Source organism: Alexandromys fortis, unplaced genomic scaffold (assembly GCF_014885135.2).
Source record: "Alexandromys fortis isolate MF-2015 unplaced genomic scaffold, M_Fortis_MF-2015_v1.1 scaffold_51, whole genome shotgun sequence".
Taxonomy (NCBI): domain Eukaryota; kingdom Metazoa; phylum Chordata; class Mammalia; order Rodentia; family Cricetidae; genus Alexandromys; species Alexandromys fortis.
Genome location: NW_026067925.1, coordinates 8,458,335 through 8,483,587, shown reverse-complemented (window position 1 = coordinate 8,483,587; position 25,253 = coordinate 8,458,335). Strand labels below are relative to the sequence as shown.

Here is a 25,253-nt window from a genome sequence, read left to right as displayed (position 1 = left end):
GATATGGAGCAAAGAATAAAAACTATATAGATGGAAAGCTAAACACAGGACCCTGAGAACTAGTCTCCCACAGTAGAATGTAAATAATGGTGTGAGACAGAGTTCTAAGAGACAAAACAAAAGTAAAAGTCCTTGCCAACATCTTGAGCCCAGGAGCAGGTAGAAGGAGCTCTATTTTGATTATGCTTAGCCTTGATTTATGTCTGGAACCCTGAGTGGGGTGATGTAATGAACCTGCCAAGTTCTTTGATCTGTTTTGTACAAAAACTGAAGCTTTACAGAAGTAAAATTGCAGCAGATTTTCACTACACAGTGTGTCTGTCTGTCATTTCCCTTGCATCGTATCCTGACTATCCTATCCTTCACCCTGGTCTCCCGTGGATAGTGGTCTCCGAGAGGGACGGTCCGTGGCATATGACTGTTGATATCCTAGTTCTGACATTCAAATATAGACATCACAAGCACCTGTTTCTTTGCGGCAGGAAAACCAGAGTCTAGTGTAGGGCACCACAGGACAGAATGCTGCAACGGGAATACTGTATATTTGCACTCACCAGATATTGGCATGCTGGATGCTAAGAAAAAAGATGAAGGAAAGATGAAGGCCTCCCAGGAACCAGTGCCTGTGAAGTAACCTTCTTCTTCATTACTATTGAAACGAGCACATTTACCTTGGCTCAGATGAACAGACGGCAGCGCAGGAAGAGGATCGCCCTTTGTCCCACTCTTGTTCCGGCTTCACGGGCTCTGGCTTCTGTATCTGAGACAAACAAGTCAAGTGGAACTTATACTCGATTTTATTCTTTTACATTGAAGCATGGGTACCTTAGCGATACATTTCTAGGTATAAAATTAATGTACAAATTTAAAACCTAACTCGATCTCATATTCTGAAGCAATATGTACTATCAAGAAGGTTGTGTGTCAGAACTTGTGATTCTTAAAGGCATTTCAAAGGTATTCCTAGAGAAGGAAGTTCCTAAGTTATCTATAGAAACGACTCAGAATGTTCCACATTTACTAGGCATTGGTAACTTCCAGCCACTTTCTGACACCCTTCTGTCAGGTTAAATCATGGAGCCAAACGACCCGTGCATCCGTCTCCAGGGCTTCTTTATCTTATCTGAGTTCATCTTCACACCCGTGAATAATAATCCAGGCCCTGGTCCATGCGAGGCACATGCTCTGCCACTCAGCTGCATCTCCAGGTCAGCCAACATCTAGTGTTTGTGTGTTGAATAGAAAGCTTTTCTATTAATAAAGGAACAGTGAATGTTCATAATCTCTCCCCTCTCTCTTTCTCTCAGAGGGACTAAATCCAGGGTCTTATGCAGGCCAAGTACATACTCTATGAACGACGCCTCTAGCCCCAGTACATTTACTTCTGTGTTACAAAGGGAACATTGCTTAACTTTGAGGTTATTTACGTATGGCTATCATTCTCTTGGGTGAATGTGAAGGTGTATAAGTCTTGACAAAACATTTCTCAAAACAAAAAACAACACCAACAAAAACCATCTTGGCCGTCCTCTTCTATCGCTCGCAAATTATGAATCTTGGCAGACAATTTCTATCTTGTACGACAATTTTACTTTAAAAATTTGTTACATTTTCTTTAGTGTGTGTGTGTGTGTATGTGTACTTGTATAATGGTGTGCATGCAGAAGTCAGAAGACAACTTGCAGGAATTGAGTTTTCCCTTTCTCTGTGTCTGTGTCCCCGGAAACTTCTCGGGTTGTCAGGTTTGGTCGCCAGCCCCATTACATCACCTCTGACATCATAGCAAACACACATTCAACACTCTTTCTTGGGTATGAGCCCTTGCTAGGCATCTCTGAAGAAGAGCGAGACTTCTACTGTTTACTGTTCAATTAGATATAAACTTTTAGCTGTGTTTCACCTGAATGATACATACTCATGCTGATAATTGCACAGAAGTAAGCCAGACACATCCATTTGTAAATATTCATTTAGATGAGTAGGGAATTCTGACATTCTCTCTCTCCCTCCCTCCCTCTCCCCGTATGCGTGTGTATGTGTGTGTGTGTGTGTCTGTTTTGTGTGCATGTGTGTGCATGCACGTGTGATGTGTTCATGGGTGTCTTGTCCTCTTCAGTTATTGCCCACCTTATTCTTTGAGACAGGCTCTCTCCCTGTACCCTGAGCTCACTGATTGCTTAGACTGATGAGGCTGTGGGCTCCAGAATCCCCCTGCATCTGCCTCCCCAAGCTGGGATTACAGGTGCCTATCACTGAGAGGGTTTTTATTTTTTTAAAATGTGGATTCTGGGGATGGAACCCAGGTCCTCTTGCCTGTACAGCAGGAACTTTACCAGCTGTGCCTCTCCTCAGACTTAACAGAAAGTCCCTTCACAATTTCAGTCCTTGCGGGTTTACACTGGTGGGTTCTGCTCACGCACCCTGGTAATTCCAGCAGTCTAGAGGCTGTGGCAAGAAGATCTCGAGTTTAAGGTCCGCAGCAGTGACAGAATGTTCCAGACCAGACCAGGGTACACAGCAAGACTGTGTCTCTGATTGAACAAAGGACGTCGAGAAACAAAAGCTCATGAAGGACAGTAGCCATTCTGAGTAACAGCTCTGTTTTGTATTTCTCTGATAGAGCAGAGACTGGAACTCACATACTTCCTGAAATTTACTTTAATGGTAATGTGCGGAGGAAGTGTAACACTGTATGAATGACAGGAGCACCATGTCAAGGACCCGACGCCTCAGACAAGGGCGTGCAAGGCCTTCCCTGGTCTAATTCTGGGTATTGACAGTGCGTGCTGAAAGTGTCAACCCCAGCACCCTCCTCCTGGTTAGCTGCTGCCTGAGATTGCTCCCCTTCGTGCCTGGTAGAAACTCTTCACACCCTGTGCTACGTATGAACATGGAAACTGAGACACCAAAGTCTCCTCTGTTCTCCTCAGGCTGGCCTTAAATAAACCACTAATTTCTGCCTCCACAGGTATGTTCTTAGATTTTCTAACACAGGGAGGCCACACGGAGTTGAGCAAGGGGGGGGGGCTGTTCTTCCGCAGCCCCGAGAGCATGCCCCAGGAGATGGGGGAGGGGGAAGTCCCTGTGAACTGGAGTCAGAAATGCATAAACCTGCTTTGGTTTTGCCAGCTATAGAAAGGGCTGCACAGGGGGCCTGACTCTGAGCTGCTGCCAGAGAGCGAGTGAGAGCAGAGCACTGTGGGCCCAGAAGAGCTTTGTGAGGCCAAGCCAGAGCACACGGCTGGGGCTGTGCACAGGGGAGACACAGGGCTGCTCCTACCGCTCATTTCTGTGTCTTAGACATGTCCACGCTAGGTCTGTGTTAGACCCTGCAGAGCTGCCTTGTCTGTCCATGCGCTGTGGAATTATTCATGTTTGATTTTAAAGCACCTTTGGCAGCTTGTGGTTCAGACCGTCATCAGTTCTCAGCATCTGTGTTAAACACAGAGGGATTTTGCAGCTCTTTTAACTTCACTGTGTCTTTGCTCAGGTTCTGGGTGCTTGCTGTACTCAGACACAGGCCCCCATGTCCATTCCTGTTCAGGAGAAGAACCCAGACCCAGCCTTCCCTGATGCCCATCTGCTTCTCATCACCCAGGGAAGGCAAGTCGCTTAGAACTGCTCATACTCCACAGCCTCGCCTTCCTCTAGCTCTGGCCATAACTCTGTTCTTTGAACAGAAATGTACATTGGCCTCTCTTTCCGCCGCCATCTTGGTTCCGCGTCCTCCTCACAAAATGCCTGGAGAAGCCACAGAAACCGTCCCTGCCACAGAGCAGGAGCTGCCACAGCCCCAGGCTGAGACAGGGTCGGGAACAGAATCTGACAGCGATGAATCAGTACCAGAGCTGGAGGAACAAGACTCCACACAGACAGCCACACAACAAGCCCAGCTGGTGGCAGCAGCTGAAATTGATGAAGAACCAGTCAGTAAAGCAAAGCAGAGCCGGAGTGAAAAGAAAGCACGGAGGCTATGTCCAAGCCGGGTCTTGGGCAGGTTACAGGTTACAGGGGTTACTAGAGTCACTATCCGGAAATCTAAAAATATCCTCTTCGTCATCACCAAGCCAGACGTCTACAAGAGCCCGGCTTCAGACACCTACATCGTATTTGGAGAAGCCAAGATTGAAGATTTGTCTGAGCAAGCACAGTTAGCAGCTGCTGAGAAGTTCAAAGTTCAAGGTGAAGCCGTTTCAAACATTCAAGAAAATACTCAGACTCCGACAGTACAAGAAGAGAGTGAGGAGGAAGAGGTTGATGAGACAGGTGTGGAAGTTAAGGACATAGAATTGGTCATGTCACAGGCGAATGTGTCCAGAGCAAAGGCAGTCCGAGCCCTGAAAAACAACAGTAATGATATTGTAAATGCTATTATGGAATTAACAATGTAACTATTTGACGGAGAGGACACTCCCCATCCCCTCCCCCCTTTTTGGTGTTTCAAAGGTGGAACTGCAGCTTGGTTTGAAATTTGTACTGTTTCTATCACTAATAAAGTTGTGGCTTCTTGTTGGATGAAAAAAAAAAAAAAAGAAATGTACATTGGCTTTGTAACCTATGCTGACTGTCAGTTTCTCTTCACTGATAACTAAAGCGTGGTGGTTTCATCCACATGCCGATTAGAGATCTTACTATTTCCCTGCCTTGTTTGCTCCTTAAATAAAACTGAGTGGATATCACTTTATTATTGGAGCTGAAGTAGAAATTTTGCTTGTCCTGAATTGAAGTCTTTATAAACTGTTCATATCAAAAACTATATACATTTGCCAATCTTTTTTGTTTTTTGTTTGGGTTTTGTTTTTTCCCTTGTTTTGCTTGTTTTCTTTTGTTGTTGTTGTTTTGTGTTTCTAAGAGAGGGTTTTCTAGTGTAACAGAGCACTGGCTGTCCTGGAACTAGCTCTGTAGACCAGGCTACCCCAAACTCACAGAGATCTGCCTACCTTTGCCTCCCAAGTGCTGGGATTTAAGGTATGTTCTACCATTTCCCGGCTTTGATCTGTTTTGTTTCACACTTTAATATCTATTTTATCCTCTCATTTCTCATGGTGTATTTTTATCATAAGAAATCTTGCATTTACCTAGTCTGCTAGGTTTTCTATTTATTCCTCTTTAGAAATAAAGTATATTTTGCTTTCGTGTTTAGGCATACTATCCATTTTCTATTTATACTAACAACCCCAAAATTGTCTAGTGTTGGGGATTAGTTTCAGCACTGCTACAGATACTATAGTCGATTGCTGCCCAAATCCCATAAGTAAAATGCAGCATTATTTGCAAAAAGTTTATACCTATCCATCCATTCCCAAAGCAAGTGCTAGAGGATATACAGCCCTATCACAGTGTAGACATCTATGTGAATAATTCACACAGCTATATAATAGTTCGTTATTATAACATACAGAATAATGCATCTGTACATAGGGAAACGTCCACGAATGTTCAGTACAGGTGCAGTTGTCTTCCAGAATATTGTTTGATCTTCAGAAGAGACCCCCGAGCAAAAGCAAGGGTAGTGGAAGCTGTTGCATTTGAGGTGAGATCGGGGTTGTTGTTGCTCTTTTCCCCTGTGGCCGTCTACCATAGTTCTCATTGTTGAAAAGGCATGACTTTTCTGCCTGGTGAGATCGCTCGGTGGGTGAAAGTACTTGTCACACAAACTTCCTGACCTGAGTTCGATCCATGGACTTGCTAGAAAGTAGAACGAGAAAAGCAACCTTAGAGTTGCCCTCCGACCTTCTTCACCTGAGCACTGTAGTATGGCCACACTCGATTCAAACACACGCCACGACTATGAATAATAAATAAATAAACAATTAAAATTTTAACTTAACATTTCTCTCCTCCATAGACTAGCATGTTTACTTATGGAAATGAATTGGTCATATATTCTTGGTGTTTTAAGTTTCTTTATAGTTCTGCAAAACATATGGCAGCGGCTTGTCACTTTCTCCAGGAGGGCCTGTTGGGAATTTGGAGGGAAGCCCACGGAATCTATGTGTAAATTTGTAGGACTCAGGAACACCCCTTGGGGTCTACATGTTTGAGCTAGTGATGTGACTTGATTCCGTTATCTTCTTTATAAGATTACTCTATTATTTTATGAGTATGGGTGCGTTTCATGTCTATGTACCATGTGATGTAGTACCAGTGGCTGCCACAAGAGGGGGATGAGATTCCCTGGAACTGGAGCTTCAAACAACTGTGAGCAGTCATGTGGGTAATGGAGAGGGAACCTGGGTTCTCTGGAAGAGCAGCCAGTGCTCTTAGCCACTGCATGGTGTCCACACAGCAATCAAGAAGGTCCTCCTGCATGCTCAGGCGCTAAAACCTGTGTCTTAGTTTGGGTTTTTATTGCTGTGGAGAGACACCATGGCAATGGCAACTCTTAAAAAGAAAACATTTAATTGAGGTGGCAGCTTACAGTTTCAGAGGTTCGGTCCATTACCATCATGGCGGGGAGCATGGCAGCGTGCAGGTAGACATGGTGTAGGTTACGTCTCGACAAGAAGGCAGCAGGAAGTTGACTGACCGTCACACTGAGTGACGTTTGAGAAAAAGATCTCAAAGCCCATCCCCACAGTGACACTCTTCTTCCAACAAGACCACACTTCCTCCAGCAAGACCACAGCTCCCAACAGTGCCGCTCTCTTAGGGCATCTCTTTCTTTCAAACCACCACAGCCTGCATGTGGCATCCCACACAGAGTCAGGACCTCAGGCCTGTGAGATCAGAGTCAATTTCCTTCCCAGGGACTAAGGAATGGACCGGGGGAAAACCCACTTTTGAACAGAAAATTTAAAATAAGTTTCTTTTAGTACTCAGGTAACCAATTGTAATAAAGGAAGAAAAAGACAAAGAAACAATAGATATTGATACACTGCGATTAATACCTTAAGTTATTAGTTATCTTAAAGGTAGAATTGTGACAAAATCATATAATAGAAACGGGCAGTTTTACAATATGCTTGCAAAATGGTAGACAAGAGTGAACACTCTCTCGGGGATGGTAGTTGAGTTCTGTGACAGAGTCAGGCTGACAGGGAACCAGAACAGCTTTTTGATATTATGGAGATTAAAACTCTTCCTGGACAGCTTCTGAGCATCACTGACCTTAACTTTAATAAGGAAACAAATAGACGTCGTCAGTTATTTTAAGTCTTTGCAGAATTTGCTTTGGCTCTGAGAGTGTTTCTCCAAAAGTTACTTTCTTCTTGAAGCCTCTTCCCCCTTGAGTAGGGACTTATTGTGTCATCCGCCACAAAATCATACAGCACTTTGATCCAGGAGCTGTGCTGGGGGAGTTTATCGTAGTACTCGGCTGCTATTTTCCTCACCTGGAAGTGAAAAACACAGCAAGGTGAAGAGTGGGTGTTACGGAGGCCTCAAGACAGCAGGTGAGTGTCTGACAGACTGAGGGACAAAATACCGAGCCAGCCAAAGGGCATCACCTTTGCTCATGGTCCTCCAGACTCCCTGCAGGTCTTCATGAATAAAGACTACAGATCACAATCACACGAACAGCTCAGTTTCAGAACCCACACTCTCTCACAAACATTGATTCAAATATACTCAAAAAAAAAAAATACTGGCAAACCGAATCCAGGAACACACTGGAAGCATCATCCACCACGATCAAGCAGGTTTCGTCCCAGAGATGTAGTAAGAATTACAGTTACTATATTTATATCTATTTTTGTCATGATTAAGGAAAACTATAATTATTACTATCTATTATGCAATGCCATTAGACTCCAGAAGGATATAATATTACCTAAGCAAACAGAAAGTTCATTGTAAGCAACTTCCAAAGTTGCTGGAAGCAACTTCCAGAATTGACAGAGACATCTCACTGCCTGCACAGTTACCCAAAGTTCTTCTGTACCTTTGGGGCATCCATCTTCAGCCCACAGGCCCATAGTATCCAGCAGACTTTTCCATAAAGCAGGAAATGTCAAAGACAGTTCCACCTATACTGGCAGTTTGTCAGTCATTTTCTTTTGTGTCCTGCAGAATGTCTTGCAGACTCTTTTATGAAGCAGGGACTCTGAAAGACTGTCTCACCTTTAGGCAAGCTCAGCACTCATCTCTCTGTGGGTCCTGCATGTCCAGTTTACACAGCATATCAAAAAGCAGTCTAGGCAAGAGAAGTTTCTTGCCCAAATGGCTAGCAAACTCCATGAGGAGCCTCTTTGATGCCCATCTTTTTCTTGAAGTAGATTAGTGCTTCCAGGAGCAGAGTATCTCACTGTCATGAAAAGTCCTAAATTCTTAAACATTTTAAATGTCATATTCTAAATGTCTCTGAAAATTTTGAAGAATACCTATCTAACTGAAATATATCTCTATATATCTAGAAAACCTAACTAACAAGGCTACAAGCTTGACTATTATAGATGATTATCTATTAACCTATATTTCTTAATTATACATTATATTTTTAAATGAGCTGCACAAACACAATACCTTAATCAAGAGCAGAAATATACATATTACAAAATTGATTTTAAATTTGTATCAATAAACCAAGATCCATACCAATGTAAATCTCTATATCATATCCCCTTTAAATGTAAATAAACATTTATAAACAATATTTGGGAATATGGGCATAGTTCTCTCCAAACTGCTTCCTGCTTTTTGTTGGGCAAAGTATTTGGGGGGGGGGGTGTTCATAGCAACCTTTTAGAGGATTTTGGTGCATCAAGCCACATTAGTCTGGAAGGATTCCATAGGTTCTCATCCTCTGTGAAAACAAATGAAGAACCCCTTTTCCAAAGCAACATATCCTTAGACTCAAATTCTGAGGTCAAGATATCTTTAAAGTATATATGTTGTTTACTTAACTCCTTCACAGTCAAAAAATTCAAAAAAACACAATAATATACATAATCCAGACTCTCCGTGTGTATTTCATCCTTACATGGCTTATTTGTTTTTACTCTATTACTTTTTAATGTTTATTTTATTGTTTTTACTCCTTTATTCTGTGACATTTGCTCAATTATGTTTATGGCAGCATTGTTCATAATAGTCAGAACCTGAAAGCAACCTAGATGCCCGTCAACTGAAGAATGGATAAAGAAAATGTGGTACATTTACACAGTGGAATATTACTCAGTGGTAAAAAGCAATGACATCGTGAAATCACAGACAAATGGACAGAACTAGAAAAAAACTATCCTGAGTGAGGGAACCCACACCCAGAAAGACAAATACAGTATGTACTCACTCACAAGTGAATATCAAATATAAAGCAAAGGATAACCAGCCTACAGTCCACAATCCCAGAGAAGCTAGAACCCTTGTCCAGAAACAGAAGGAAGCAGACACAGAGATCCACAACCTGCCACTGTGCCCAGCTCCCAGAGAACAAGCCAAGAGAGGCAGGAGTGATAATATGAACAAAGGGGTCAAGACCATGATGGGGAAACCCACAGAATCAACTGACCTGAGCTGGCAGGAGCTCACTGACTCTGGACTGACACTGGGGAACCTGCATGGGTCTGAACTAGGCCCCTGAATGCAGGTGACAATGGGGTGGATTGGGCAGTGTGTGGGGCCTCTGGGAGTGGGACCAGGATCCGACCCTAATGCATGAACTGACTTGTAGAGCCCATTCTCTATGGAGAGAAACCTTGCTCAGCCATGGAGGGGAGGGCCTTGGTCCTACCTCAGGGCGGTGAGGAGACAGATTTAGCTTACTTCCCAGGGGAGGCCATACTCTCTCTGAGGACAAGATGGGGGGAGGGAGGGGAGGTAGCAGGAGTGGGAGAACAGAGGGAGAAGGAACATGGATTTGGTATGTAAAAAATTAATTAATCAATTAAGGAGGAAGACAGCATGAAGGGAGAGAGAGGGATGCCCTGGGGCTTAAGTCAAGATGTCTGACATAAGCTAAGTTTTCAGTATCAGGATGGCTACAGAAAGTTACACATACTTTTCTATGTGGCTTATTTTGGGGAAAAAAAGAAACCATGTGTTCAGAGGATTACTACTGGCTTAGTCTCTAAGGAAGACCCACTTAAAAAAAAAACATAAAAGTTCTAGGCTATAGAGATGGCTCAGAAGAGTGTCTTCCAATATTGTAGAAGACTCGAGTTCAGTTCCCAGCACCTACATGGCAGCTCACAACCGCCTGTAACTCCAATTCCAGGGGATCTGACACCCTCTTCTGGTTTCTCTGAGCACAAAACACACACGTCGTGCACATCCGTGTCTGCAGGCACTCACACGTACACAGCAGAGGTCAACAAAAGCCACACTAGAGATTCAGGGCAGACAGACACCAAGGAATCGGGCACTAGCGTCACGTTACCCTTGTTCAAGGTTGTGCTCACGCAGGTAGGTGCTGCTTTTTTCAGATACTTTGTTCTGAAAACGTTAAGCCTGGTGAACAGTGGAGAGAATAGTCCTGTGCCCTCATGGGCCTTTCGCAGGGGTGCAGGGGTGTCACAGTTCCCCGGGACAGTTGCCCGCTAATGTTCTGCATAAAACAAACCCACACTTGTTCTCCTGCTGGACCTATTGAAACTAAGTTGGGGACCTCATGCAAGAGCTCCAGAAAAGGTAACAACAGAAGTGTTTCATGCCTCACTATCTCAACATGTGTTCCTCAAAGTTGCCACTCTATAAACCAGATTTCCAAAGTCCATGCCTGGTCCAGTCTCATTCACCACCGTTCCTGCATGCCTGCTGCCATGAGGATCACGGGCTAACCCTCTGGGACTGTGAGCAAGCCCCTAATGAAATGCTTTCTTTCCTAAGCTGCCTTAGTCACGGTGTCTCCTCTCTGCACTTGAATGGATGCTGAGAGGCCTAACCAGAGTCATTTACTGGACAACAGACTTTACACATCTCCCAGTACTTCTGGACCTTAAATGTAACCACTAAGCCTCCGGATCTAAAAGCGTGTATCCTTAGTAAACACTAGCCTGTTGGGCACTAGATGTATATTACACTTAGATTTTCATTTTAACAAGCAGCTTTGGTTGATAAAATATACTAGCTTTCTTTAAAAACAATTAAGTGAAGACCAATTTGGAAAAAAAAGACTAATTTGGATTATACAACTATTAGGAATGAAAATATTTACAAAATCTTTCACTTACCAGGGGCAGGTTTTTTTGCAGGAATGTTGGGGAAGTCACGGTGTTCATTATGATAGCCCACACTGAAGGTCAGCAGATTCAGAGGCCCATATTATGAGTTTGTTTCGTGCCCCTTTATATAGCCCAGCAATTGGGTGCAAACCTCGGCCAAGCAGGGAGGCTGCTAACATGTAGACTAGAGATTTAATTCCAAAAACATAGTAAACTATAATGTCAAAAATGATCTGGGTCACGGTATTGATGATTTCCAGATAAGTAATTGGTTTGTGATTGATGAACAGGGGTCTAAAAGCATAAGAGAGAGGTTGAAGGATAACCCAGACAAGCTTCCTGAAGGTGGTGCAGAAGAACCAGCCCTCAAAATCGGTAGGAATATCCACATCAATGCCATCAGCTCCGAGGTATAGGTGATGGTCCATGTGGTATCTCTTAAAGGAAACTGAATATGGAACTCCAATAGGGAGGTTAGCAAACATTCCAAACCAGCGGTTCCACAGCGCCCTATAGTGGCCAAAGAGGAAATTGTGGAAATCTCATGGATTCCCCAGAGTCACTGAGTGCTTATTGGAGCTACCAAAGACAAAGGACCAAAATAGGACCCATTTCCACTCCAAGTCCTTCACTAAGTGAAATGAAACCAGCTGGACAAGGAATATCACGGATATGATCCAGATCAGGTTGGGGTCAGGTTGCACCAAGGATTTTATCTCTGGATGTTTTGCAGTAAGAACAGAACACCCAACAAGCATGATCAATGGAGATTAGTGTAATTGCAATCATAATCAATCAGGTTTCCATGACACGGTGGCAGAGCAGCTAGTCATTAACATGTAGACTCACAAGCGGGACACCTTCCTCTAAACATGCACAACTGCTAAGTAAAACCGCGCCGAAGACCCAATGATAAGATCACTAAACTCAGAAGAAGACATTGAGGTAAATCTTCATGACCTCTGTGATTTCTTATGTATCCTTCTTTTTTTAAAAAAAAAATATTTTTATCTATTTATTATGTATACAATATTCTTTCTGCGTGTATGCCTGCAGGCCAGAAGAGGGCACCAGACCTCACTACAGATGGTTGTGAGCCACCATGTGGTTGCTGGGAATTGAACTCAGGGCCTTTGGAAGAGCAGGCAATGCTCTTACCCTCTGAGCCATCTCTCCAGCCCCTTATGTATCCTTCTTAAAGGTATTGGTGCAAAAAGGGAGAAAAGTAGACTTATTAAAATCTTTTCTTGGGCTGGAGTTCTGGGGTAAGTAGGCGTCTTACCCTGGATTATACAATTTAAAGTTAGTTCATGGAGAAATTGTATTAACACTAGCGCTTGAAAACGGTATACCAAACACCAAGAAGGAAGCCAGAAAAAGTGCGGTGTATCATCTTATGGTAGAGTATGGATGGATCTGAGACTGGGGCCAGGGCACAGCTGCAGCTGGGGATGGAAGGCCAGAGCGGGGTAGAGTCTGGCTCACCGGCCTCTGCCAGTGGTAGCTCTTCCTCCATAGCCAAAGGTGGCTGTGTTAGAATCCAGGTGGAGTGGTTCCTGAAGGGTCACAGAATCCAGACGATGATGGGACTCAGCCGTGAATGGTAGAGGTACATCCACCCCCACTGTTCCTAGGAGGTCTAAAGTCATAGATTGACCTCTCTAGTGGCCGAGTGTGATGCCACAGCTGGAATAGGGCCTCGCTTGGCTGTTTCTGCTGCCGGTGTGTGTATCTGCCTACAGAGTGAATGTAAGGCCTGGCTTCCCAGAAGGAGGTGTTGCTCTCTGAGCATGTGTAGGCAGAGCCTCTTCCAAATGACAGCACGCAGGCAACGTGATGCCACACAAGAAACTGTCTCTCTTGACTACTATCTCAGGTTTACCTCCAAAATAATGAAGAGGGCGCTCTCTCAGCTAATACACTCTGACCCCCACCTGAAGGTGGCGATCTCTCAGCTGACATGGTCTGATCCCTTAGCTGGAGGTAGCTCTCTTTTAGCTGATGTGAGCGAAATTGTTTAGTCATGGAGAAAAAAATTGTGTCATTTGCAGAAAAATGGAACTGGAGATCATTATGTTCAGCAAATTAAGATGAACACGTATGGTATGTGTCCTCTCATGTGGACATGAGAGAGAGACATGAAGGAAGGGTTATTGTTTCTGTTAGGCACCAAGGAGGGGAGATAGGTATAGATAATGAGAGAATTATAACCAAAGTACGTTTTATATATGATTGAAAATGTCATAATGAAACCCATTGTAATGCTAATTAACACAATTAATAAAAACATTCAGAAAGCCATGCATGGTGCCACATGCCTGGAATCCCAATATTCAGGAGAATGAAGCAGGAGGATTACAACTTGGAGGCCAATCTGACCTTGAGACTCTGTCTTTAAAAAGGAAAGGAAAGGAAAGCAATGGATTTGAGAAAATACGGTGGGAAAGGTTTCACTGCTCCGTTTGTCTGATGCTTAGTTAGGGTTCTGGGGTGCGTGAGTGCATACAATACTCCATAGAGTCAGCCTGGTCAGGATCCCCTTAAATACCTAACACTAATTAAGAACACAAAGACACTTTTTTTCCTTTTGTATTTTTGAGACAGGGTCTTTCTATGTAGCCCTGGCTGTCCTGGAACTCACTGAGTGACCAGGCTGCCCTTGACCTCACAGAGGTCCACCTACCCCTGTCTCCCAAGGGCTGGAATTCCATCGTAGGGATTCCGTACACCTGACTAAGGCACTTTCCCGATTAGCAGCATATGGAAGGTTATTATATTAACTTATAGAGAGAACATGGCATTATTTTACATTTTTGCCAATCTTTTAATATCTGGCTTAAGAGGAGAAAGATGCATTCTGTATCTATCAGTGTTTTTGGTCTGTTATGAAAACTACGATGGACAAAACTACAGAATAAAACCTTGTTTGGTCCACCATACAATCGGGAAATGAAGTATTTTCATGACAGTTTCACACAGACATTGCCTTTTATACTTCATTGAACTTTATGAGTGACAGGCTCTTCTACCAGTTGTTGGGTGGGAAAGAGTCACCGTGAGAACAGTGGGAACAACGCAGCGGACTGATGTGTCCGGGGTTGTGGGTTTTAGGATGTGTTTGTTCCGAGAGTCGGCTCCGCTGCTGTTGCAGGGGACCAGAGTTTGACAGTTCACAAACATCTGTAACTCCAGTTTCAGGGGAATCCAACGCCCTCTTCTGGCCTCTGTGGTCACTGCAGGCATGTAGTGCGCTTACCAACAAGCAGGCAAAAACACTTATACACAAATTTTTAAATAAAAATTTTAAGTTCATTTGCTTGGTTTTGTTTTTTGAGACAGGATCTAGCTAAACAGCCCACGCTGGCCTCAAGTTCACTGTCTCCTGAGACCTGAGCCTGTGGGATTGCAGGGCTACCACAATGCCTAGCTCGGGAATGTCTTAACCTGTCTGGTGATTAGATTTATATTGCTATTGCACAAGTCTATCTTTCTTTCTTTCTTTCTTTCTTTCTTTCTTTCTTTCTTTCTTTCTTTCTTTCTTTCTTTCTCTTCCCGCTCTCTTTCTCTCTCAAGGTTGAGTCTTATTTTACTCAGGCTGGCCTTGAACTTGTGATCTCTCTGTCTCAACTTTTCAAGCATCTGAAATTCAAGCCAACACCACTGTGCCAAGCTGGCCTGGGTTTCCTTTGGGGACGGGAAGACTCAGGAGGAGTTCTGTGATTTTTATCCAAATTGTCACCCACACGTTTCTCAAGTCTGGCATGTGTGTAAACGTAGGGTTTCGGCACCAGATGTGTGAATTGACGACATGCCTGCTCCAAGGTATCATTAGGCAGAAGGTTTTTGTTGTAGATATGCAGGAGAGTACAGCCAGAGGCATATGGAAGAGTCCAGAACAGAGAGAGAAAGCAGTAGGTGAGACATGGCTGGCAGACTGGACTTGGCCATGAGAAGAGAGGGAGGTGGGAAAGAGTCTAACAAGAGAAAGAGAACCAAGAGAGAGAGAGAACCAAGAGAGAAGGGACCAAGAGAGCTCATGGCCAAAATAGCCGAGTTATAAGGGAATGGGGGAGGAAAACCCATGAGCTGGAGAAGTTTTGGGTTGGGAGTGGGGTGAGAGGATCTGAGCAGGGTCGGGATGTCAACAAAGACTCTCTAGCAGGTACTTGTGATACTGAGGTAGCCCAGAGGCCAGCATGCACTTCTGTGTGCTCACAGACACCAGAGTTAGCCCTCAGCTCCAAGTTTCTTCTGGACCTGAGCGTGCATGAGTCAGCTTTCCCTCCTCTAACAAGAGCTTGAAGTAATCAGCTTATGAAGAAAGCAGGTTGGTTCTGATTTGGAATTTTAGAAGTCTCAGATTTTGATTTGTTGGCCTTGCTTGGGGCCTGTGGTGACACATCATGGCAGGAGCACATACTGGAGAAAAAAATGTTCGACTCATAGCCAGGGAATCGGGGCGATGAGGATGAGAGGGTGGGGATCCCATGATTCCCTCCAGGAGCATGGCCTGCCGACCTCTCACTAGGCCCCATCTCTTACACAGTTTCCATGCCTCCCAATAGCACCTGCATAGTAACAGAGCCTCCACCACAGGAAAGGGAGGGGAGGGTGTTTAAGATCCAGTCAGAGGCACCTGGGTATTCTAAAGCACATGCCAAGAAACAGCCTTTTTCTTTTTCTTTTTTTTTTTTTTTTTTTTTTTTTTTTTTTTTTTTTNTTGGTTTTTCGAGACAGGGTTTCTCTGTGGCTTTGGAGCCTGTCCTGGAACTAGCTCTGTAGACCAGGCTGGTCTCGAACTCACAGAGATCCGCCAGCCTCTGCCTCCCGAGTGCTGGGATTAAAGGCATCGCCCGGCGAAACAGCCTTTTTCTTTCTTTCTTTCTTTCTTTCTTTCTTTCTTTCTTTCGTTCTTTCTTTCTTTCCTTTTCAAACATAATCTATTTTAGCTGCGACACTGTATCCATTCTCTCCCTCACTGAGCTTTGGGATGGCTTTTGAGCAAACACATAGAAAATCTGTCTGAACCTCTCCCCGCTCCGATGAACTCTCTGTCTCTATGTTTGTTAACCTCCTTCGTGTAAACTAGACTTTGAAGCCTCTTGCACCACATTAGAGTTCATGGCCTGTGGGTGACAGACAAGAGGGAGTCAAGGCTACCTCTCTGCTTTGGTTTTATTGGTTTTCAACTATGACTTTACTCAGATGTAGTGCACATATCATAACATATACTCTGTTTCTTTATTTGTTCATTTTTACCATGCTGAGGATCCAATCTAGGGCCTTCTGCTTGCCAAGCAAGTATCCCACTACAGAGCCACACCCAGCCTCTAAGTTCATCCAACACTGCGGTTCCATGGTGTCCTAATTGGATTTTGTTTTCTTTTGTCAAACTGACACAAGCTGGAGTTATCTGAGAAGGAACCACAGTTCCTGTGTAAGATTGGCCTGTAGGCAAGCCTGTGGAGCTTTTTATTAATTAGTGATTGATGTGGGAGGGCCCAGCCTGCCAGGAAGGGGGCCACCTCTGGGCACATGGTCTTTAAGAAAGCAGGTTGAACAAGCCAGGTTGAGCAATCCATTAACAGTGGCCTTCGTTTTAGCTCCTGTTCCCAGGTTCTTGCCTTGTGTTCCTACCCTGACTTCCCTCCGTGCTGGAGTGAGACCAAAAAGCTATAAGCTGAAACCAACCCCTTTCTCCCCAAGCTGTCTTGGGTCATGGAGTTTTAATCCCAGCAATAGGAACGCTAACTAAGACAAGTGGGTTCAGCATGTCCTCATGACGGTACAGTCATCACCTGGCTTGCCTTGAACTCACAGAGATTCGCCTGCCTCTTCCTCCCGAGTGCTGGAATTAGGAATATAATAATAACTCCACCACTGTCCAGTGAGTTAGAATGTTTTCACCCTCACTGGGTTAGGAATAATAAATGTGGCCACTTTGGTGATTGGCAAGAGACAGAGCTCCTATGGGAGCAATTTGGAGGGAGGCTCGGGGACTTGCCTGGACTGTGCACTTTGGAGGAGGCCCACAGGTGCGAGAGGGTATATGTGCCGGATGCTGTAGAGCTGAAGTACCAGGAGATTCCATGTTTGGATAGAGGATTGGCAACATGCTCTCCAGGGGTTCCACGACGGTGGGAAGGAGCTGACTATGTTCAGTTGAGGGAAACTGCCCCTCAGAATGGAGGTTTGGGCCATGGTGAGCAGCGCAGAAGGCTGGAGCCAAGGGTGAGAGGTGAAAATTTAGAACCCTGCCCTCCAATGTGTGCAGAGGGATAAGCCTGAACCTCCCAGCAGGCCCCAGCAGGCCCCAGCAGGCTAGGCCCTCCCTCGCAGTGGTGTAGCTGGTCATCCTGTCAGTGTGTTGACTAAAGCACGTAGAGGCTATTGGCTAGTCTTCGGAGCGGCAGAGGTGACGACGGGGGTCTTGGCAGGCTAGCCAGTGGAGAGCAGGTTAGCCCCAAGGGTGCCAGGAACTGTGGTTGGCATTTCTGCTTGGGCACCTTTGCCTCCTTCCTCGCTGTGCTGGCCTTTGCTTGGCGTCCCTGTCACACCTCACAGTGTGTGCTTAAAGACAAGGTTTTTGCGTGTGTATTTATATCCACACTTCATTCTTTAGTTTATTTACTTGTATTTTCTCTGTGGTTCTGAGAATGAACCCCAGGGCCTTGTTGTCCATGCAAGACAAGCACCCCAAGCTTATCCCCAGACCTTGGTTTTGTTTTTAAACTTTATTCACGTGCCAATTCATTTATAAAATAATTACAACTGCTCGCTAGAAAGGCGAGAAAAAGGGTGGGAGAAAGGCTGTCAAACCTGGCCTGTTCGGCTTTTGGGTTTAGATTCCACAGACTGCTGACTGCCCGGCAACGTGAAACCTTTGCTTGGTGCTCAGCAAGCCTTGGCCGCCTAGGCAACTCGGGGGTGGAGCCGAGAGAGGGGTGGGACTCGTAGGGGCGGGGCTAACGGGCTGCTGGGGTCCCCGCAGCTCTAGTCCCGCAGACTTGCAAGAGGAGCTGGGGAGTGGAGGGACTGCACACCTGCGGCCTCCTGAGCGTGAGCGCGATCCTAACCGTAAGCTCCGGGGACAGCGGTGGCAAGTGCTGCGTTTAGCTCCTGCAGTTAAATGCGCTTCCCCCATCCCAAGGCTGATCCCCGGCGTGCTCTAGGCCCTGCCTTCTCGTCCTGCGTCCGAAGCCCCATTCCTTCCCACCCCTTCCCTGGGCCGTCCGGTGCGCTTCGGAAGCAAGGGGTGGGTGTTAGGCCTGACCGCGCCGCTCCTTAGCCCTCTCGCTCGGTTCCCCACAGGTGCAGATTTGCCCCTTCGGCTCCAGGCTCGGGGCTTGTCCAGGCACCTGCCCCGACCCTGGTGGCGCAGGGCGCTAGCGCTACAGGGATCCTTTAACTTCTCCACTCCGCACCTCCCGCTGTTTAAACTTCCAGCGGCACAAAGCGGGGTTCGCCTTGCCCGCGTTGGGTTGGCGGGATCGGTGGGAGGTGGAAGCATCGGGTACCTACGCGCAGCTCGCCCGAGACTAGGATCGCGCCTTTGCTAGCATTCTGCCGCTGCTGGCGAGAACTGTTAGTTAGACTTTGGGGGTGTTTTGCTTGCTTCTCTGCCTCTGAATTCGGCGTGATCTCTCTCTCCCTCTCCCTCTCCCTCTCCCTCTCCCTCTCCCTCTCCCNNNNAAAAAAAATGGTAGAAAAGAACCCGAGTTTCAGAAAACAGGAATTACGTAATAGAAATAGGCAATGAATACAGAGAGTGTGAGAGAGTAGGCTTAGAGATTGTAGCTCTCCAGTGCTTGTTACTAGCACCAAGTGTTTCAAGTGTTTCTCTCTCCCTCTCCCTCTCCCTCTCTCTCTCTCTCTCTCTCTCTCTCTCTCTCTCTCTCTCTCTCTCTCTCTCTCTCTCTCTCTCTCTCTCTCTCTCTCTCTCTCTTTTAAAGCCACAGTGCTCCAGAGGATAACATTGTTAGTGTGATAGTAGCTTCCTTCCTCAAGAGGAGCCTTTCACTGGCTGTGCCTGGTCTGACGTAGCAGAAAACGAAGGAGGGAGGGGAAAAACGCATGGGCGTGTTCGGCAAACAGTTTCCATTCCCAAATACCCACACAAGGAGGGCCACGTGATGGCTGCCTGTGTCCCTGTTGAAGTGTCTCCAGTGGGGCTCTGCCTAGGGACCCGGACGGCTGTTCATACACCGCCCTACACCCTGGGAGTGGCAGGGGCGTGCTTTTATGGGATGAGCTTTTGGACGGACAACGAGCACAATCCAACCCAGCACCACAAAATAAACAAGTATATATTTGTACATTTTAAATTGTATTAGAAGATGATATGTGCTGTAGAAAACAGAAAAGTATTAAAAAGAGAAAAGGATTGTTGAGTGGAACTCGAAGGCCTCACAGAGGCAACATTTCATCACTCCTGAAGAGATAGAAAGTCACTTTGTGTGTGGGCGGGGGTGCTGCGCTAGACTGAGGAAAGAACGCACAGGTCCTGAGGCAGGAGGGTACGCCTCGTGTGGATGACTTTTATATCCTCGTTTGCAGTCTGAGAGGAGTGACCGTTGTCAAAGAGAGGGCCCGAGCTTTCTGCCGTCCCGATTCCAAGAAAAGAAGATTTCCCCTAAGCTCTTAACTGCTCAGAAGTCAGCTGTGGGAGCTTCAGCACGGTTTCTAATGCTCCATGTTGTCTGGTGTGGCTGTGCCTGCCTTTTGGCTGTGCCTAACACACCCCGGCTGCCACAGTACGGGGTGAGCAGAGCGAGGGATTTTTAGTGAAAGTTGGGAAAGTGTGCACCTCCACCAGACCCCTGGGGTGCCCATTTTCTGCCTAGTGCCCAAGTGGTGCCTACAAAAAGCCCCTGTCACTATGAGCAACATCCTACCTGTTTTCCCATTACAGAGGTGCCGGCATGCCCAGGCATAGCTCCTACCTACCTGGTCCCTACACTCTTTTTTCCCCCTAGCATTCTGGCTCAGGCTCAAGAATTTGAAGGGCAGAAGCTGTCCAAATTCCATTTCTTGATTCTTGTTCTGAGACCTTGAAAACATGGAACACAGCCTGGTTCTAGAGGATGGGGGACAAAAGAAGTCAAGGACGAGATTAGAGACAAGAGGGCCTCTACTCAGTCCCACCCCCTGGGTCACCTGCAGGTGGTCATCAGGCCAAGCTAGTGATGAGTCTTCAGTGGGCTCTGCTGATCATCCTGGGAAAAGGTCCCCAAGAGGAAACCAACCTCTGCTCAGAACCTTCTCCTGCATGACGATGCCCAGTGCAGTGGGGAGACCGGGTCCCCATCTCCATCACGTAATCAATTACACAAACTGGGTCAGAGAAGCACTTGCCCTGCTACCAGAGTTTATTGGCTTTCTTGAGGGACATCACAGTTCCTGCTTTCTCAGCAGAGGGCAACTGTCATCACTCTCAGAGTGGCCTGCATGCCCTGCCACCATCACAGGGCTGGAGTGGCATCTTCTCTCATGGCCCAATGCCTGCCTTCCCTTTGCTGCCGCTGGTCACCCCCACTTCCCCGGAGAGCCAAGTCACTGCACAGCCACACCCTGCGTGCTCTTCCAAGGCCTGGGGAGCTCACTGTAGGGGGAAAGTGTTGTTCCAGTTGTGTTATTGAAAAGGCCATACAGAAAATTCTCTAGCTGGCCCGCCAACAAGCAAGAAGCCTTGTACCGAATAAGAAGCAGGCGTCTTTGCTGCCTTTAGCGTTGGAGAGACTGGTGAGCAGCGATGCAGTGTGGACGTCTCTTTGGCACTTACTGGTTAGATTATTAGGAGCAAACTTTCTCTCTGAATTTTAAGTGCTCTTGAAAACAGAGGGAAATCCCCTTTATTTCTTAGGTTATAGTATTGCATGAGGTGATAACGCCAAAGTCTGGCTGTCGGCTGCAGCGAGGACACAGCTCATCAGTGTGGCCTTTCCTCTCCCTCCTTCCAGGGTATATTAAAATCTCTGTTGCCCTTGGCCTAGCTGTCACTGTGTTCTCCTTGTCACAAAGGGGCCAGGGTGATCTCTGTTCCTTGATGGCACTAGGTGGGATGGCGGTGTTATTCCCAGAGGAAGACGCCGCAGAACAACGGTGGGGCCCATCTGTCGCATAGGACAACCATGAGACCCGTCTCATAGTATTGGTGGTACCTGTCTGTGTATGAGGGCCATTTCAAGAGATAGTCCCACCTAGTTTCTTGGTGAATTTTGAAGTCAACCTGTTCAAAGGATTTATATTAAATATGTCTTAGCATACCTATTTTAATCTAAACTTTTATTTAGTATCTGAGATTATGAAGTGATTTATGGGGTTCATTGTACACTTGTTTGTTGATAAGAAAGGAGTATTAATTTTTTTAAAAGCAGGCCATAAAAGGTCAAAGGAGTTCTTACTGTATGTCACAAGGAAGTGGAGACACATGGTTTGACTGTTAAGCATGGTTTGGTCTTATTGTGAGGGTTTCTCTCAGGATTATAGCCTCTTGCAGGCAGTTTGAAAATTCTTGGCAAGAGACTTCACCAGATCCTGTGGGAGAGGGGCTCCTTTATTTCTCAGTGTCCCCTTATTTTCCCTGTCTTTCTACTGCTGTGTCACAGTCCAGGCTCTCAGTGAACTTCCTCTAGGCTGTGGGTACCTGAGCACGTGAGCATCCCTGCCATGGACACCTTTGCCTGGCTGTAGCCTGGCTGGCTGCAGTTTGCATTGTGATCCGGGAAAGCTATGGGGTGCCACAGTCATGGGTAGGGGGTCCCAGTGCCTCCATGGGCCATCAGAGAGTCACAGGTGAGGAGCAGCTTATATAAAGAGGACGTGGCTGCTCCAGGGTCTGGGTGAGCAGAAGGTTTCTATTGTAGATGTGAGGGACAGTACAGCCAGAGGCATCAGAGCAGGAAGAGAAAGTAGTCAGCTGAACGTGGCCAGCAGGCTGGACCTGGCCATGAGAGGAGAAAAAGGGAGCAAGTGAGAGAGGAAGACAAAGAGAACCAGCAGAGGGAGAAACTGAGTGTGAGACCTAGAGAGAGCAAGAAAGAGGAGAGAGAGAGAGAGAGAGAGAGAGAGAGAGAGAGAGAGAGAGAGAGAGAGAGAGAGAGAGCAAATGCTCTCCCACATAGCAGAAACAGCAGGGTTATAAGAACAATGCGTAGCTGCAGGGAGGGAACCCGCTGGGGACAGTTAGCATAGGGGAGGGATAAGAAGAGCCAGGGTGCCAGCGAGCCTGGAGACCAGCATGGGCTTTGGCATGCGAATAGGTACCAGAGAGGGCCCTTTGTTCCTTGGTAGAGGGGAGCAGGCTTCGACCTTTATCTAACTAACCCCCGGGATTTGAACCTGACACAGCTATTGGCTTGTCTTCTGTCCACTCTACCCAGAGCTGGCTGTCCTGCAGAAGGAGTGACTGTGACTGTTTGGAAGGCTGGCTTGTAGGTAGTACCAGACATAGTTCCAGAACCAAACCCAAACTCCTTTCTGGCAGACAGGGTTGGTGTCTGAAGTAGAAGTGTAGCCATGGCCCCATGCTGATGCCCCGTGAGGGAGATTTAGAAGTATACTTCTACCCCTCCCTGAGCTAGCAGGTGGGCTACAGGCTGCCTTCTCGTTTGCATTTTGTCTTGATTTTTTTTTCTTTACTTAAGTGGACTTATGTCAGAAGAGTAGACTTAGGGACAGAGAACCCTGCAGGCCCCAAATAAGTGAATCTTTCCTCTTTGAAAAGCAGGAGGCTCTTTAAGACTTGCATATTCTTCAGCCAAGACTTGAAATCAAAATCCATCTCTAGAACAAAGAGCAGAGGCAGCCTACGTTCCCTTGACCCTGGGAAAGGACAAGTAAGCTTGTCTCACTGTCGGGTCCAAAGGAAGCTCCATTTCCCCAACTCCTGGTGGTTAGACAAAAGTCAGCGTTCCTGAGGAACTTGTGAAGCCTTGTTCCCCTCTACCGAAGGAGCCAGTTCCCTCACCACTGCAGAAGGAACAAACAGCAATCTGTGGTGCCTATTAGCACACCAAAGTGCATGCTGGTCTCCAGGCTCCCTCAGTATCACAGGCGCCTAGCTCTTCTCACCTCCTCCACGACCATAAACTTCTCCAACTCCTGGGCCTCCCTCACTACAGCTGTTCCTTCTCCTTAGAGCCCTGCTATTTTGGTGATGTGTACTCTTGGTCTCTTTGTCTTCATCTCTTATTCCCTCACTAGCCCCCGCCGCAAACACACACACACAGACACACACAGACACACACATACACATCTCTCTCCCGCTCTGTCTGCTCCATTTCTGCTTCTGTCATGGCTGGGTCCAGTCTGCTGGCCATGCTCAATCTACTTTCCCAGATGCCTCTCATGGTTCTCTCCCTCATATCTACAATAAAAACCTTCCCCTTATGCATGCCCTGGAGGAGTCATGTCGTCAGTGTACATACTCTCCGGTGTGTTCTGCCCTTGTTTCATGGCTTTCTATAAGGTGTAAGATGACGTTGTGTGGAGAAACTTAGAGACCCCTCACTTGTCTAAATTGTAAGCAAATCCACTTTCCTTGGACGGCTTGTTTCTTAAACTGTTTTAAAATACAAAGAAGTCAGACCCCAGGTTTCTGGACCTGAGTGCCTGAGGGTGACAAGGCAGTTTAGGGGAGCTGGTCTCCCCTGTCCACTGAGTGTGGGGTGCTTTCCCCACTTGCAGCTTGCCTGTCTCTGGCAGACCTACTGCCCCACCAGCTTGCCCCTCTGAGAAAACAGAACTACCCAGAAAAATGGAAGCCTCCAGCCCCAGTGAGGGGAGGTGACTTTGTTCTCTTCTCACCGTGCACCCCATCATGGAGGCCACCCAGCCCTTGTCAGCCCTGTCCTCTGAGAGCCTGTACTTCAGGAGGAGATGATGCCCTGTTAGGGTCGGGCATCTTAACTCAGAGGTGACCTTGGGATCTTTTTCTTTCCTGTAGACAGAAGTTGCTGTCCCGCCTGGTCCCACAGTCAATCCCAAAGAAACACAGAAGTTTATATTAATTATAAACTTTTTGGCTTATTAGCTCAGGCTTATTATTAACTAGCTCCTATAACTTAAATAACCCACAATTCTTGTCTTTGTTTAACCACATGGCTTGGTGCCTTTTCTCAGTAAGGCATTCTTGTTGCTTCCTGTGCATCTGGCTGGTGACTGACTCTGCCTTTCTTCTTCCCAGAATTCTCTTAGTCTGGTCTCCCCACCTATACTTCCTGCCAGGCTACTGGCCAACCAGCATTTTATTAAACTAATATGAGTGACAAATCCTTGCAGTGTATAAGAGCATTATCCCACAGCACAGTACTGAGAATTGAACCCAGGGCCTCACAAATACTAGACAAGTGTGCTACCATTGAGCCACACTCAACTCCCTTGGCACACTCATAGGCCTTGGAGACTTTTGGTTCTCTTTTTGCAACCTAGACATTGCTATAAGCAAATTCAGTACTCTCCCAGCCTAAAATGAAACTGGCCAGGCTTCGGGGGGCTCTGCAGGAAGGTCACCAGGTACCCAAGAAGCCAGGAAGGTGGACTGGATTGCTCAGAAGGCCCAGGCTCCTGGCAATCCTGTTGCCTGCAGTGAAGAAGCTTCCAGACCATGAGGTTACAATCACTGAGGAAAATCACATGAGGGTGGGGTGTGGTGGGAAGGAAGGCAATGGTACGTCTGCTGTCCTAGCACGGGCATCTGCCAGCCCAGCGCAGCTGCAGCCTCCTTAAAGCAGGTGAGCCGTGCTCCTCAGACATCTAAGCCAGTGGAAAATGTGACCACTCCTGTTGTCGTTGGCAGAGCGGGAGCTGGAAGAGGGCTCTGGTGAAACTCCCAGGCTTTAGCACGTTGACCTGGCAATGCCCTTATGTTGTTAGAGGACGTTAAAAGCTGTGTGGCAGCAGTGGGGGAAATGAGTGAAGACAGAGCAGGTAACAGTTTAGTGACAGAGCATGTGCCTGTGTGAGTGAGGCCCTGCGGCCCAGCCTAGCACTGGAGAGAAGTATTATTATTATGTTTTGGTGTTTTCTCTGTGTAGCCCTGGCTTTTCCAGAACACTCGTTCTGTAGACCAGGCTGGCCTCGAACTCAGATCCATCTGCCTCTGCCTCCTGAATGCTGGGATTAAAGATGTCTGCCTGGCAAAAAAAATTTTTT

General features: G+C 46.5%; 3 protein-coding genes and 1 pseudogene across 3 annotated transcripts in view; 3 read left to right on the top strand and 1 right to left on the bottom strand.

The window, feature by feature from the left end:
• Positions 1 to 3,700: 3,700 nt before the first annotated feature.
• LOC126502115 (nascent polypeptide-associated complex subunit alpha-like) lies at positions 3,701 to 4,521 on the top strand. Its single transcript, XM_050142923.1, has one exon. The coding sequence runs from the start codon at positions 3,738 to 3,740 to the stop codon at positions 4,389 to 4,391; it is 654 nt and encodes a 217-aa protein (XP_049998880.1). The 5' UTR covers positions 3,701 to 3,737; the 3' UTR covers positions 4,392 to 4,521.
• A 2,630-nt stretch (positions 4,522 to 7,151) lies between these two features.
• Positions 7,152 to 11,857, bottom strand: LOC126502053 (sphingolipid delta(4)-desaturase DES1-like; annotated as a pseudogene).
• Positions 11,858 to 18,058: 6,201 nt separating this feature from the next.
• LOC126502146 (epoxide hydrolase 1) overlaps positions 18,059 to 25,253 on the top strand; it is a 31,644-nt gene continuing 24,449 nt past the window's right edge. Inside the window, exon 1 of the mRNA XM_050142974.1 lies at positions 18,059 to 18,176. The gene's annotated coding sequence lies outside the window, so the exon portion shown is untranslated. The remainder of the gene's footprint in view (positions 18,177 to 25,253) is intronic.
• The window catches only part of LOC126502147 (epoxide hydrolase 1-like), a 53,654-nt gene continuing 46,464 nt past the window's right edge, over positions 18,064 to 25,253 (top strand). Inside the window, exon 1 of the mRNA XM_050142976.1 lies at positions 18,064 to 18,176. The gene's annotated coding sequence lies outside the window, so the exon portion shown is untranslated. The remainder of the gene's footprint in view (positions 18,177 to 25,253) is intronic.